General features: G+C 34.3%; 1 protein-coding gene across 1 annotated transcript in view; it reads left to right on the forward strand.

Annotated features, from left to right (window-relative positions):
* NEGR1 (neuronal growth regulator 1) overlaps positions 1-14,147 on the forward strand; it is a gene marked incomplete at its 3' end in the record, with an annotated part of 815,688 nt that overhangs the window by 344,756 nt on the left and 456,785 nt on the right. The window contains exon 2 of the mRNA XM_084242628.1: positions 6,512-6,744. Coding sequence (XP_084098754.1) covers positions 6,512-6,744 — 233 coding nt within the window. The remainder of the gene's footprint in view (positions 1-6,511; positions 6,745-14,147) is intronic.

The following is a 14,147-nucleotide window of genomic DNA, read 5'->3' on the forward strand; positions in this document are numbered from 1 at the left end:
TCGTTAGTGTCCAGATACTTTTTCATTTCTTCTTTGAAACCTTCATTGATACAAGAGTTGCTAAAAGCATTTTGTTTTGTCTTCACATATTTTGGTTCATTTTGACATTCTTTTTGTGGTTAATTTTCTAGCTTTATACCATTGTGATCCAAGAAGGTGCTTGATACAATTTCCGTTTCCATATTTTTAATGAAATATGTTTATGGCCCAGCATATGATTTCTTCTTGAGAATGCTCCAAATGCACTTGAGAATAATGTGTAGTCATTTCTTTTGGGATCAAAGTCTCTATAAATATCTGTTAAGTCCATTTGGTTCAATGTTTAATTTGAGACCCTTATATCCTTGTTAACTTTTTGTCTGAATGATATGTCCCTTTGTGTGAGAAGTGTTTTGAGGTCTCTGGCAATAATTATGTTTTTATCAGTTTGTTGTTTTAGTAGCCACTCTAACAGTGGCTTTATATAACTGTGTTAGATACATTAATATCTATATCAATACCTGATATTCCAATATTCCTCTCTGCAAAATGGATATAATGATTGTACCTGACAATACCCATCTCAAAGGGTTGTTGTAAAGATTAAATGAGAATATATGTAATGTGCTTAAGTGTTCTTAATAATAATGTTATTTTTGTATTATGTATACAACAGTATTGAACTATTACCTACAGAAGTACATTTCTCAGGTATCGTTTGAAAATATTATTTGCATTATCTAGAAGGGTAAGTACTTCACTAAATAACTAAAGCTCATCAGACAAATTGGTGATTTTGCAGATTTTCCTTGATAAACTCTTGGATCTCTATATCTGATAAAATAAAAAGAATCGTTTTTACCCCCAGCCCACTCTGCCATAACAGTAGCAAAAGTGAACTTAAAATAATAAATTGACCATAATAATATGAAGAATAATATCATTTTCTAAAGACTATCATATAATAAAATAGTTACAAATACAGATACACATGTATACATATGTCTGTAAGTCCATATCCATCTGCCCTTCTATAGCGAGATGTTCTCTGAGGAATAACTGGCATGAAAGATGTAAGGCAGCGGTACCTTAAAAACAAAAGCAAGTTAGGGAGGGAATAGAATTTGTTCTATTCCATTTAACCTCTGCTTTATTTTCCTTACCTCATTATACACTCACTGAAAACTGGATTACCAAGACTCCTTGTGCTCAAAATTAGCATGGAAGTTGTATAGGGTTCTGATTTTTTAAAAACATTTTTTCTGTATGTTTTTAAAAGTTAGGCCAAATTTAAAACTTTGTTAGACAATGAAAAGACAATGTGAAGGTAGGTGGCTAATATCTTCATAGGAATATCATTTTCATATGATCTAGCTTTGTACTTTTCTTTTGTTAATTAGTACCTTTAATAGGAGCTTTCATTAATCAACATGTCCTGAGAAAAGCTAGTCTCTTTCCGTTGAGTTGAATAATTCCTGCTGTGTAGGGTACTGGTAATGGTGCTATGGCTTATAATTTTTGGAATGCATTAAAGAGAATTAGAGATATGAAAGGGGGTAAATCATTCCCTAGCATCTAAGGGCACTTTTCTTAGTAGAGCTTTAAAAAATGATAAACAACCTAAATATGCTAATTTTCACTAAACTCTCTGTTGTCCACCTTTCAGACTTAATCACCTCAGGAAATAGTATCAGAGACTCTGTTAGAATTATTTCATCAGTTTGATCAACTAGCAGCTCACCAAAAGAAACTTTATGCTCCCAAAATAGGAACCTGATGTGTAGTAACATTTATAAAGGAGTTCTTAAAAGAATTTAGAGCAGCAATGTCATTCCTATTAGAAGAGCACTGATGATCTTAAACCTGGCTTTATATTAATTAACCATCATGAAGCAAAATGTTCAGGTTATTTTCCATACATTTTCCAAAAACCAGATGTTTGGAAATACATATCCAAAACATCCAGATGATTGACTGAAAATTGAAGTATTTGTCATGATATTTGGCATGGTGTTAGTACAGCATATGCTAAGGAGTATACTTTTGAAAAAGCTTCACTCATCTTCCTACAAAGTAGGTAGTCTAGCAGATTTTTTTAAAGTGGAAAAAAAAAACTTTGAAGTAAAGCCATGTCATACTCAATTAAGAGACATATTCATTATTGAACATTTTTATTCAGATTGTATCACTGCATATACTTCAAAGGGATTCGAGGATGACTAGCTATTAAAATATTGCATTAAGAATTCCAGAGAGGAATAAAGATCCAAGTTTATGACCCCAGAACTGTTATTTAACCCTGATTCTATTAACAATCTGACCACCTTCCCTTCACCAACCTCTCCCTCACACATTCATTCCTCCATTCTAACTGAGGAGAACCCCTCCTCTGTACTGTTTTCTGACTCTAAAAATGTACAGCAGCCTATCACCTTGGTGAAGAGTGCAGGAAGACTGGTTTGGTCAAGGTGCAATCTTCTAGTACCTTCGTTTCTTCATTGATAAAGCAATAAAGTATTTGACTCCTAGGGTTATGTGAGAGTTAAATAGGATAACAAATATAAAGTGCCTAGCATATACTAAACAGAAGCATCTGCTTAAATTGGTGCCTGCAATATAGAGTCAAATGCTATAATTATTTCAAGTAGTTATGAGCTCAATCCTCTTCTGCCTGGTCCCACTAGTTTTTTCTGTTCACAAAATTTGTCTCCCCACCCCCCCACCCCCCACCTAATGATGCAGGTTGCTCTGTTCAACCTCTGTATCATGCAAAACCTGTTATTTTTGCCACAGATCTTTGCACTTAATTATTTGTTATCAGAGTTTATGTGGGCATAAGTTTGCTTTTCCAACTAGGTTGCCCTGTGGAAATTTTTGTATACTTTACTATATTATCCCTTCTTCTAAACATATGTTACTCTTTTATTTCACTAATCCACTGCACAAATTTTTTTTTAATTGTCTATCATGTATAAATCCTTAGGATATACAGAAGTGACCATGTGGACAAATCCCTGGATCTTAACTTCTGTCAGGTATGGGCAGAAAATAGGGAAGTAGATAGATAATGTATCTAATCAGAGTATTGGAAAGAGCAATTTTTGTTTTTAACTATTTAATACATGAGGTAATTCAGTGATAACCTATGAAAGATGGGGTATGAGTTACGTAGAATCCTGGTGGAAGGAAGTTCCAGGTGAAAAAAAGGCAGAAACAATCTTCTGGAATAAGAGTGTGCCTGACTTGTCGGAAGCACAGCTAGAGGACTACAACCTAGAGCAAAGTGGAAAACAGTAGTAGGTGAAAAAGACAGAAAAGCAGCAAGGGACCAGATTACATAGGACCACTTATCTCTATCAGGATTAGTTTCTTTTCCTCCTGAGTAAAATATGAAGACATGAAGTTTTGGATGATATGATGTAAACTCTAAAATGTTCATTCTAGATTTTTGGGGAGAATGAACCTGGCTACAGGGGTGAAGGACAGAAGCCCGAGTCTCAGACAATCTCAACAGTCTAATTATAACAACAATTTAATTACTATATTTTTGCTTCCTGATGTGCATGATGGCTACTTATGAATAAACTTTATTATCCTTGCTAAATCATAAATTCTATAGGGCCCGTGATTCTAAAAGAGATTGTGGTACCCAGAATGCAAAACCAAATTGTCATCACCATTCCCATTCTTCTTCCACACACCCACCCCAACTCTGCCACAGCCACAAAAGCTTCCTTCCTTCTAGAATTCCTTGTCAGTACAGCGTACATATCAGGCATATCACTTGGGATTGTAAAGGAAGTAAATACAGAGTGAATGTGGAGAACAAAGAAGACATAGTCCTAATTCTCAAGTAATCATATGTTGTATAATCATCTATTTCATATAATTATTTTATAGTTACCTTAAAATGTCATTTACTCTATATCAGTGTCTTATAATTTTGTAACTCAAAAAGTCATATCTAGCTGTTACTATTCCCAATTTGTAAAATTCTAAAAATGGTAATTTAAGATCTAAATCAGTAATGTGAGAGTGATTTTACAGAATCCAAATGAGATAAGTTTTTTTTTTCTTTTTCTGAGTCTTGTTTAAGGATCTTTCTAATACATATCTTAAAAAGTTTTGGTTTCGAGCCAAAATAGTCATGGAAGATGGTTATCCAAGTTGAGGAGACATAATGGCCTTCTATTCTAATTTTCCGTAATGAAGAAGTTAAAATTTTATCCTTCTGTGATGGCCCCTGACATGCCTGAACAGTGGTAAAGTATGTATATAAGGTATAGGAAATTTAACCAAGATCAATCTATGAAAGATATTAGTATATAAAGGCTAGTTACTCTCTGTGGTCTTTCTGATACACCCACAATAAAGAAAAAGCTTCTGCTGCCTCTAGGAAAAGGGAAATGCCAGACAGAGTATTCTAAATTGGACTTTCATGGTAAAAATGTCCATTAATAATTAATTTTCTGCTTCCTTTAGAATAGGACAGGTTAAGCAGTTGGTCACATTCAGTAAATAAGAAATTACTTGCAGTAATTTCTGCAACATTCTAATCATCATCCCATTTCAGGAACCTATTTTGAAAGTCTTTGATCTGAATTATGGTGGAAAGGACATTGAATGTAGAAATATAAGACTTGATTATAAATTCAATTTTGCCACCTAATGAAAGTGTAACTTGGGCAAGTCATTTAAGTTAAACATTCTGTTTATATTCTAGTGATGAATTGGGCAGTAACAATTCATACACCACAGGGTTGTTATCAGCACCAGATATAATAATATGTGAAGACCATGAAGATAGAAGTCACATAATGACCACTTGATAACTGCAGATATTTAAAATACACATTGAAATTATTGTAACCCTAGTGGTGGTATTTCAGTATTCTACCTTATGCCCTACAGATAGGATTTTGTGAAATAGGAAGCATGACCCCATCTTCTCTCTGCATATTGAGAATGCCAATATACTATAATTGTTTAACTATGTCATTAAAGAGAGCTTTATTTTGTTCATTAAATATTCTAGGAAAAGCTTTTCAATTAATAATGACCTTTATGACTTCCTTTCACTCAGATTCTCTAGGTGGTGATGTTGACTGCAAATTAGATTCTGCAATGTACCTTGTTCCTTATTTTTTCACCCACTGATTGGTTTCATAGAGTTGGCAGTGACCTACCCTGTTGCATTCAACTTGCAATTTTGTAGCAATCTCAAACAGTGAGCACAATCCCCCAAGGTGTTCTGTAGAAATGCTGTCAAACTATTTCTATGTATGTGTATTTTCATTCTGTGGCTGTGCTGTGTACTCATTTAAAAGAACTAGTCTTTAATTTGTATCAGAACACTTTCAAGATGAAACAGAATTCCAGGCATCAGCAAAATCACTGGTATATGACAACAGCTTTCTTAGGTTCTAAATATTGACTCTCTTTTGCATGCAAAGCTACATTTTTTAACCTTGTTATAGAATAAAACCTTTGAGTGAATGTCTTCAAATTTGCCCTTAAAACTATTAATTGTCATTATGCTTGTATCAATTTCATCTCTCATCCCTCCTACCCTATAGTCCAGTGTTGTTTGCCCACCACCACCCACAGTCTCTCATCTTTCCCTGATGTTGTCTGGTTGTCTAACCGGAATGCTCTGTCTTCTAGCACTTATCTTTTTTTATCTCAGGCATTTTCTACTCCAGTAAATCTGTCTCTATACCTCCAATATCTTTTACAGATCAAGTAACCCTCTTTTGTCTCTCATGTACCTTGCGGCCTATTTAAACAAAATTCTGTGTAGTATTCAATGGTTTATTTGATTGTCTTCCTTACTGGACTCAAAGTTTTAGAAATCAAGTTCTCAATACCTTAAATAGTGGTATTACATAAATGTTTGCTGGATAAATGAATGGTTTCTGGAAAATCTATTGCCAAATTAATTGAAATGACAGCAAGAATTTGTTACTAAAAGTATTATATTAGCCCTGCTACATTTAATTACAACAATATTATAATATCAGCAAAATTTGGTATAGTTTCTATGTACAGGCCTACTACTTTGCAAAAGCAGGTAATTTTAAAAATAAACATGTATATAGTATCATTCTATACTTTCTGCATCTGGTACATTATATTAAGAATTAAGTTAGACTAGCTAAGTCAGGGACCTATTTTTACTTATATTTTCAAAGGAAAATATATATTTTAATGTTGGCAATTGTTATTTGAACAAATTTAACCACATTTAAATTTGTCACCCAGACTGAATGAAAAAAGATTTAAACTGATTTTGAATTAGATCTCTCTGTCTTTTATAAATAATGAAACAAACAAAGTCACATGCAGGTATCCTTTCACATTTGCATTTGGAATGGAAGATGCACCAGTGTGTTCATGTTTCCTGCATTTATGTGCAATGTTTGTATTTGATATGGTGCTATAATTCAGTATATAGAAGTACACTCAGAATGAAGATAATGTTGTCTCTTATTTTCATTTTGATTAACAGTGTTTTGTGTCTGGTAATTTGTAGGTGTTATTTGGAAGATGGAGCTTCAAAGGGTGCCTGGCTGAACCGGTCAAGTATTATTTTTGCGGGAGGTGATAAGTGGTCAGTGGATCCTCGAGTTTCAATTTCAACATTGAATAAAAGGGACTACAGCCTTCAGATACAGAATGTGGATGTGACAGATGATGGCCCATACACGTGTTCTGTTCAGACTCAGCATACACCAAGAACAATGCAAGTGCATCTAACTGTGCAAGGTATGCATTCCCATAATTTATATGGTTCTTAGAAATGACTCAGCACTGACAATGTGGAAAGGTATGTGTCATTGTCTTTATGGATCTATTTTCTTAGATTCCATTAAGTGCAATGGCTATATAGGTAAACAAATCCCCAATTACCAAGATAAAAAATTATCCATTAACACCACTTTATGTTTCTGCATATATCTCTTCATATCTTCAATTAATCTTTGGGAACCTATAATTAATAAATTAAAATATTTAATAATCCTTTATGGATACATTAAAACATTAGAACTTATAAAAATATGAATAGTGATCATCCAGCCTCCCAAGACTGTCGCAGTCCAACTTCTGTTTGCTTCGATTCAAGTCACAATGAAAAGAAACAGTTTTCTTGAATTACTTTATTTAAATATAGAGTAATTGAAAAATTATGGTAAATAATTCTTTGTACTTTGATTTACTTTCAGTAGATCATAAATCTTGCTAGCTAACTTGTAACTTCCAAATGCAAACACAATCATCAAATCATATTATTTTTCTTGCATACTAAAATGTAAGAGCATATTTATCCCCAGCACAAATACTTTTAAAGAAAAATTCATTTATAATACCAGTAGAATGGAAAAAGTGTGTTTTCCCTTTTATATTATTTACTCATGCTTTGTAGATTAATCATGAAGTGGTTGCATAGAAATATTGTGCTATGAAACTCAAAATGACATTGCAACATTTCTAAGTAAAATTAATGACATATTACTTGATAATGTGGTGCCAGTGAATGCATGCTTTATTCCTAACAGAAAAAGTTGATTAAGTTAGCTGTGTTATCTCTGAGTTTATACTCTTCAAAGAAATCAGTGCTAATTATTAATTTAGGTGCATGGTATACAACTAGAAAATATTGTTGATCTACAAACATATTAATTAAACTTTGTTTTATTGTATAAATGGAAACACAAATTCAAACATAACTTCATTTTTAAGAAATTTCTTAATTTAGTGATAAAGATTAAATTTACAAATTAACTATTTTTAAGGAGGTAATTATTAATTAAAATAAGTAAATTTCCTCACTGTTTTTCTTATTACAGACTGTAGTGATGTTTCTTATTTAAAAACATATTAGAGTATACTTAAGTATTCATCAAAGAACTTCTTCATTCAGATACTATCCAGAGTTTCTAGAAGGCAGAAGTTTGGGTTCAAAAACTGACATGAGATAACAAGTCAAAAATACATTCTTTCTGTTATCCAAGTTTTATTCAGCACCCTTTGACCTGAGTTTCCAGCTCAAAGACTACCAAAGAGTTTTTACATGAGAAAAAGTACACATGAACAATAATGTCTTTGAGGCATTTGAGATATGGACGTTTTGCTTCTTGTAGGTTTAAGTCATAAAATTTAAACACTAAATATATCCCTCTTTTCTTTTTCTCTGTCTTGTTCTAAGTCAGGTCCATAGTTCCATGTTAGGTACAGACTATGGGTGTAGAAGCTGTGCACAGTCATATGTTTACTTTTAATAGGATTTCTTTATAACTGAATATTTCATAGGTTGTTTAATATGGTACAATATTTTAAAACTATCACACACCTTTCTGTGATACTCGTTCTTTGCTAGCCTCTTGATGATGGGTAACTTTTAGCAGCATTTTATGAAATGCATTTTAGGAATGTATTTATTGAATGTTTTATCAGTAAGATAGTTTGTTCTGCCAGAAAAATAAAATTTATCTTACTGTTTTAAAAGCATGTGGTTGAGTCACATTAAAACCTATTAATTTTACAGTATGTATGAACATAATTACTTATTAGAAGTTGATTGACATGTGGGCAGATTTCCAATTACATTAATAAATTTCAGGGAATATATTAATAGGCTTGTCAGTCAGTTCAAGAACTAAATATGGGGACAGGATGGGGCAGGAAAAAATGCTAAATAAATGTCATAGAAAGTCATCCCACTTAAGCTACATTTCCTCTCAACGAACAAAAATAAACTAATGTGCACAAATCTTCAGGCTCTATATTTGCTAGTGTATCTGGTTCCCAGGTTTATCTTGATAGATTTTGAAGTTCTTTCCCTAACAATTTGTCAAACCTTTATTCACCAAGATAAAGAAACTTAGCAACTGAGAGAAGACTGTATTAATCACTGATGTCAAACGTATACTGGCTGGTGAAAACAAAGCTCATCTTTAATTGTTTCAACTATGTACTCCAGAGAGCTATTTTGTAAAAAATCATTTCAGAAAAGGGATAATAAAAGTGATATCTTGCCAACACAGACATTGTGCATGGGAAATTTGTTGGTGCTATTGATTTCCTGGAGCTGTTAATTTTAGTGAATGGCGCAATAGGGGAGGAAAAAATGTTAGAATAGGAATTGAAAAACCTGGGTTCTAATCCTGAATTTTTCCACATGTAAAGTGTAATTATCAAGTCTCTGTATACTCCAGTTTTCTCGTATGAAAGAGTAGGACTCAGACCAGAAGAATCTAAGGTCTATGCATATAAACTCCAAACACTAGATGACAAAAAATTTTAAAAATCCACTGTAATTATTTGCTTTTGATTTGAATGGGAAAATTTTAAGTTGAAAAATATTCCATAAGACTTGGATAGCATTTGCATTGAGGTTCTTTCAAACTAATTTTTACATACAAGAACTATGTAGTTTTTACTCTGTATGGATGTCTTTTCTATCTCCATGTTTTTCTGGAGATAGCTGAGGCTATTGAACAGGGTACACAGCAGCTCAGCTTCTTGATTTCATCTTAACTCCTTGCTCTTTCTTTTCCAGAGATTTATCATATTGATATTCTCTAACAAATACTTTGCACTATAAACTCTAATTTCAGTGTTTCCTTCTCAAATATCCCAAACTATGACAGTGTAAGACCCTTGCATTGGGCTTAGCCATTATTTTGAGAAGATCTTTGTATGTAGAAAGACACCAATTATTATTAATATCAGTTTTATGTTGGAAGGGATTTAAAGTGCCTTAAAAGAGGTGTTTATTACACCAAGGAAAATAAGAGAAAACAGGCAAAAGATAAACTCAGATGAGTAGAATGCAGTCAGAGGAAAGGTCAGATCATAAAGCTTGTCACGATTTTTATATATTTTTAAAGCTTGTAAGAAAAAATGTTAAGTTTTAAGATTTTTTTTAAAGATGTATTTATGCATACAAGAACCAGGGTACAGGCCAGAGGTGTGGGGGGGTGAATCTCAGGATTCACCAGAGACAGAGCGGGGAGCAGAACAGGCAGACAGACCAAAGACACTGCTGAGGGGAGAAGCAGGCGAGACAGGAGAGGTCTGCTGTGCCATGTGAATTGCTCCCTGGCCAGGGATTGAACTCGTTTAGCAGTGGCTGTGGATATCTTCATAGGCTGCGTCTTAACCCCTTGCGCAACCAGGGAGGCCTGAGTTCTAAGATTTCTTGCAACCCAGTGCACAAGAGAACAATATCAATTATTCATTTCATGGTCCTTCAGATTACCTTTTTTTTTTTTTTTAAAGTACCAGAATCCTGTGACTCAGGTTAGAGAAGCATTTCTACTGTGATTCATCTCAGAGAATCACTGTGAGATGTAAGGAATATCTTAACAGTCTCCATATGGTACTCATAGCATTCATTTCTAGGATTATTCTTTATAAGACCTGTTCATATAATCTGGAGCACATGAAAATTCAAAACAAAACTAAACAAATTCAATAAACTACTAGATCAATAATAGAGAGTAAGATTTCTGATTATTACCTAATTTATAAGTAAATTTTAGTACTTCTCCTGAGTCAAACCTCCACATTTGTTTTTCTTCAATGGGTCTTTGAATAGTAATTCAAATATAGGTATTTCAAAATTACATTTACCAATGTGCATTTAGAGAGCAGTTATTTTATGTGACCACAAATATAGAGCTATGTACTTTAAAGGATAGTATATCTTAATCTAGTATTACCTTTTCATTCTTTTCATGAATATGAAAACACACAGGAGAAAGACATTACACTTCTGCTCCAAAGTGAACAGATGGTCAGTGTCACAGTATTACAGGACATGGACCTGCCTCCCTCAAAACACAGAAAAAGGGGGAAAGGCTATAATAATACACAAAGATGTCAAAAACCACATACATCAGAAAATTCTAACATTGTCCTACAACCGTAAAAATTTAAAACCTTTGAACAACCTATAAAATGAAACCAAAGAAAAATGATCAATACTAGGAAGAATTTTACAGAGCCCATAAATGACAAAATAGTCATTGTCTTAATTTATTGATAACTTGGTAGAAGGCCCTTTTTATAGCTCCAACTCCATTTTATTCAAGCTTTGTACTTGTGGATGAAATCAATATTATCTATAGAAACTCAGTTTTTGGACATTATCTAAAACACAAGAAATGATAAAGACCGAGGTCATGCCTACTATGCACAGAGGGAATGAATTAGTTGTTGGCATTTTCTTAAACTTGTTTAATGTGCTGTCATTTATTTGCCAATGAGAGAAAGGTGGAAAAAACAAGTAAAATAAAGTTGATAGATTTTGAACACTGATGACTTTCTGCTGCGTCCACCTCAGTAGAAGGCACTTCAGAGTTGATGGAACTTTCATGAGCACTGCTAAACTTTGTGAGCTGGTTATAGCAAAGAGAACAATATTGAGATTGAAGTAAGCATCTTTACTAACTAGTGAATTGTGCCTGCAAGGAAGGTTCGATTTTAGTGTCTCTGTTTTACAAAAGGGTTGTAAAATTTTTTGAGGGATGGTGGGAGAGGGACAATGAAATCAAAGAGTTGGGTAATTTGTGGCCAATGTCACTGAAGAACAATCCTGCCCTGTTTTAAGTTTTGAATTATGTTGATCAGTATAACATAAAAAGGTGTCTGAGGGGACTCCCCTGGTGGCACAGGCAGTTGAGTGCTGCGCTGTGAAGCTGCCCGCAGCCTCTGCAGCACCAGTTTGATCCTAGCTGGCTGGCAAGGTTCCCCCATGGTGTGAGAGACCTCTCCTGTGTTGCCCGCTGCTCCCCTCAGCAGTGTGTTTCGTCAGTCTGCCTGTTCTGTTCCCCGCTCTGTCTGTGGTGAATCCTCTCACCTTCCCGTGCATCTGGTCTGTACCCCGGTTCTTGTATAAATAAATAAAATAAATACATAAATAAATCTTTAAAAAGAAGGGTACCTGAGAATGAAAGTATAAGAGAGGAACAATATTATTCATTTTGTGATGAAGGCAGTACAATTCAAAATGTGATTTGATGTTATGGACCATTTAAGCAAGATAGGCTGCCCTTTAGAAGTTCCTTCAACAATTAGTGGATGTTCTAGTTTTTGAAGTATATAGTTTGATAAGTATCTTAAAGAACATGATGATCATACTTTTGTTTTCCTATTAGTAAGTATGTTTTTGTTTTTTTTTTAAGATTTTTAAAAATTTATTTATGCACACAAGAACTGGGGTACAGGTGAGAGGTATGGGGCGTGTGTGAGAGGATTCACCAGAGACAGAGTGGGTAACAGAATAGATGGATTGACTGAAAATACACAGCTGAGGGGAGCAGTAAGTGAGTCAGTCAGGAAAGGTCTTCTGTGACACGTGGGTTACCTCCTTGGCAGGGGATCGAACTCTTGCTGCAGTGGCTGCAGATGGCTTCCTAGGCCACATCTTAACCCCTTGGGCCACCAGGGAGTCCCCAAGTTTTGTTTTTTATGTTGCTTTTCAGAATAGTTATATTTGTTTCCTGTCTTGAAGTATCTTTATTTTTCCTAAACAAACAAAGAGAGTAACTGCGTAATGCATGTCAACTTTCAATGCAATGTACATTACCAGTATGGAAATCTCTCTATAAATAAAAGATTACCAAGCTTTAGCTGGTCCACTTATTTTGAGAAACTCTGCAAATAAAATCTAAGTCAGATGAAATAATTTGTCTTCTCCTTAGAAATCATTGCAATAGGATTTTCTCTGTGAAGTAATTCTACTGTTTTCATCCCCAAAGTATGTATACAGTTAAGAAATTACGATAGCAATTTGATTTTGCTTTTTTCATTAACGAAGTTCTAAATGTCATACTCCTTATAGCCATTATAGAGGGCAAAGATAAAATTTAGCAGAGAAGGAAATTTGAATCTGCTAATGATATTGTTTATATTATGATTTGTATTAAAACAGTAAGAATTCATTAGTGATTGCCAAGAGAAAAATGGGCACAATTAAAACCAATGGCAAAGTTCAATTCACAGATTCAGAGAAACTACATCTTGCAATGTCTCTGTGCCACACCACTTCACCTTCCATCCCTCTGCATCTTCTGATTAGTGATCTAACAAGAGGAGTAAAGAAACTCAGAAAAAGAAGCACTGGCCCCTCAGAGCTTATGGACCCCCATGGTAGGTTTGCATCTAGATCGGTGGTTCTTAAACATTTTGTGGTCATGAATGTGGTCTCAAAAACATACATACCTTTTGTATTTTACAAACTTCTTTACATGAGTTTAATGCTAAGAATCCCAAAACTATATATGTGGGCTCAAAATAAGATTCTCAATGAATCCCTTGGGTAAGGACTGGGTCTTAATCCTTTTTGACTCTCAGATATCCTCGGCTATGCTGTCAAATATTAGGGACTCAAAATTGATTGGTTGTGTATGTGTGCACTTCTTTCTCCCTGGCTTCATGCCAGTCACTTTGCTTAAGCTGTGACTTAATATGTTGATGTTATCTTTAGGGCATAACACCAGGAATGCTGACATAAGAATTTTTTTTTAAATTAAAAGGATTAGTTAGGCATTCCTGATTTAGGTTGCTTATTTTCATTCCAGGTCATACCATCCTTATCCTCTGCTAATCCCCATGTCCTCACAAATGCAGAATAGTGATTGACCATGTTGTAGTGAAAAAATAATATATTGGATACCAGCATTCTGCAACAAATAAATTTTTCTCCTAGCACTGTTATTTTGAGGAAAAAATATACTTTCTATAGACCAGAGTTAGCTACAAATATTATAGCCATGACTTCATAATGGCAAATGCAAGTAAGGGTTTAACGTTTTAAAAGGACCATTACAGGACAGGGAGGGGGCAACCCAGAACCCCCAAACCTGCCTTCTCTAAATTGTTTCTTCCATCTGCTGCATCAAGACAAAACATAGAAGACCTTTAATGGAAAGGAACTTTAATACAATTAGTATGCAATACAGGAAAGACAAAGAATATAGTTTCTAAATCAAGCAACCAAAGTTACCAGTCCCCTTGTGGGTAAATGTCCAGCCAAACAGGGTTAGCCCATGGGCCTCCCTGGTGGTGCAGGAGGTTAAGCACGCACTATGAAGCTATCTGTTGCTTCTGCAGCACAAGTTTGATCTCCAGCCAGCCAGGGAGCAACCCAAATAGGCCATACA

The sequence above is a fragment of the Talpa europaea genome (assembly GCF_964194135.1).
Source record: "Talpa europaea genome assembly, chromosome: 9".
NCBI classification, from domain to species: Eukaryota; Metazoa; Chordata; class Mammalia; order Eulipotyphla; family Talpidae; genus Talpa; species Talpa europaea.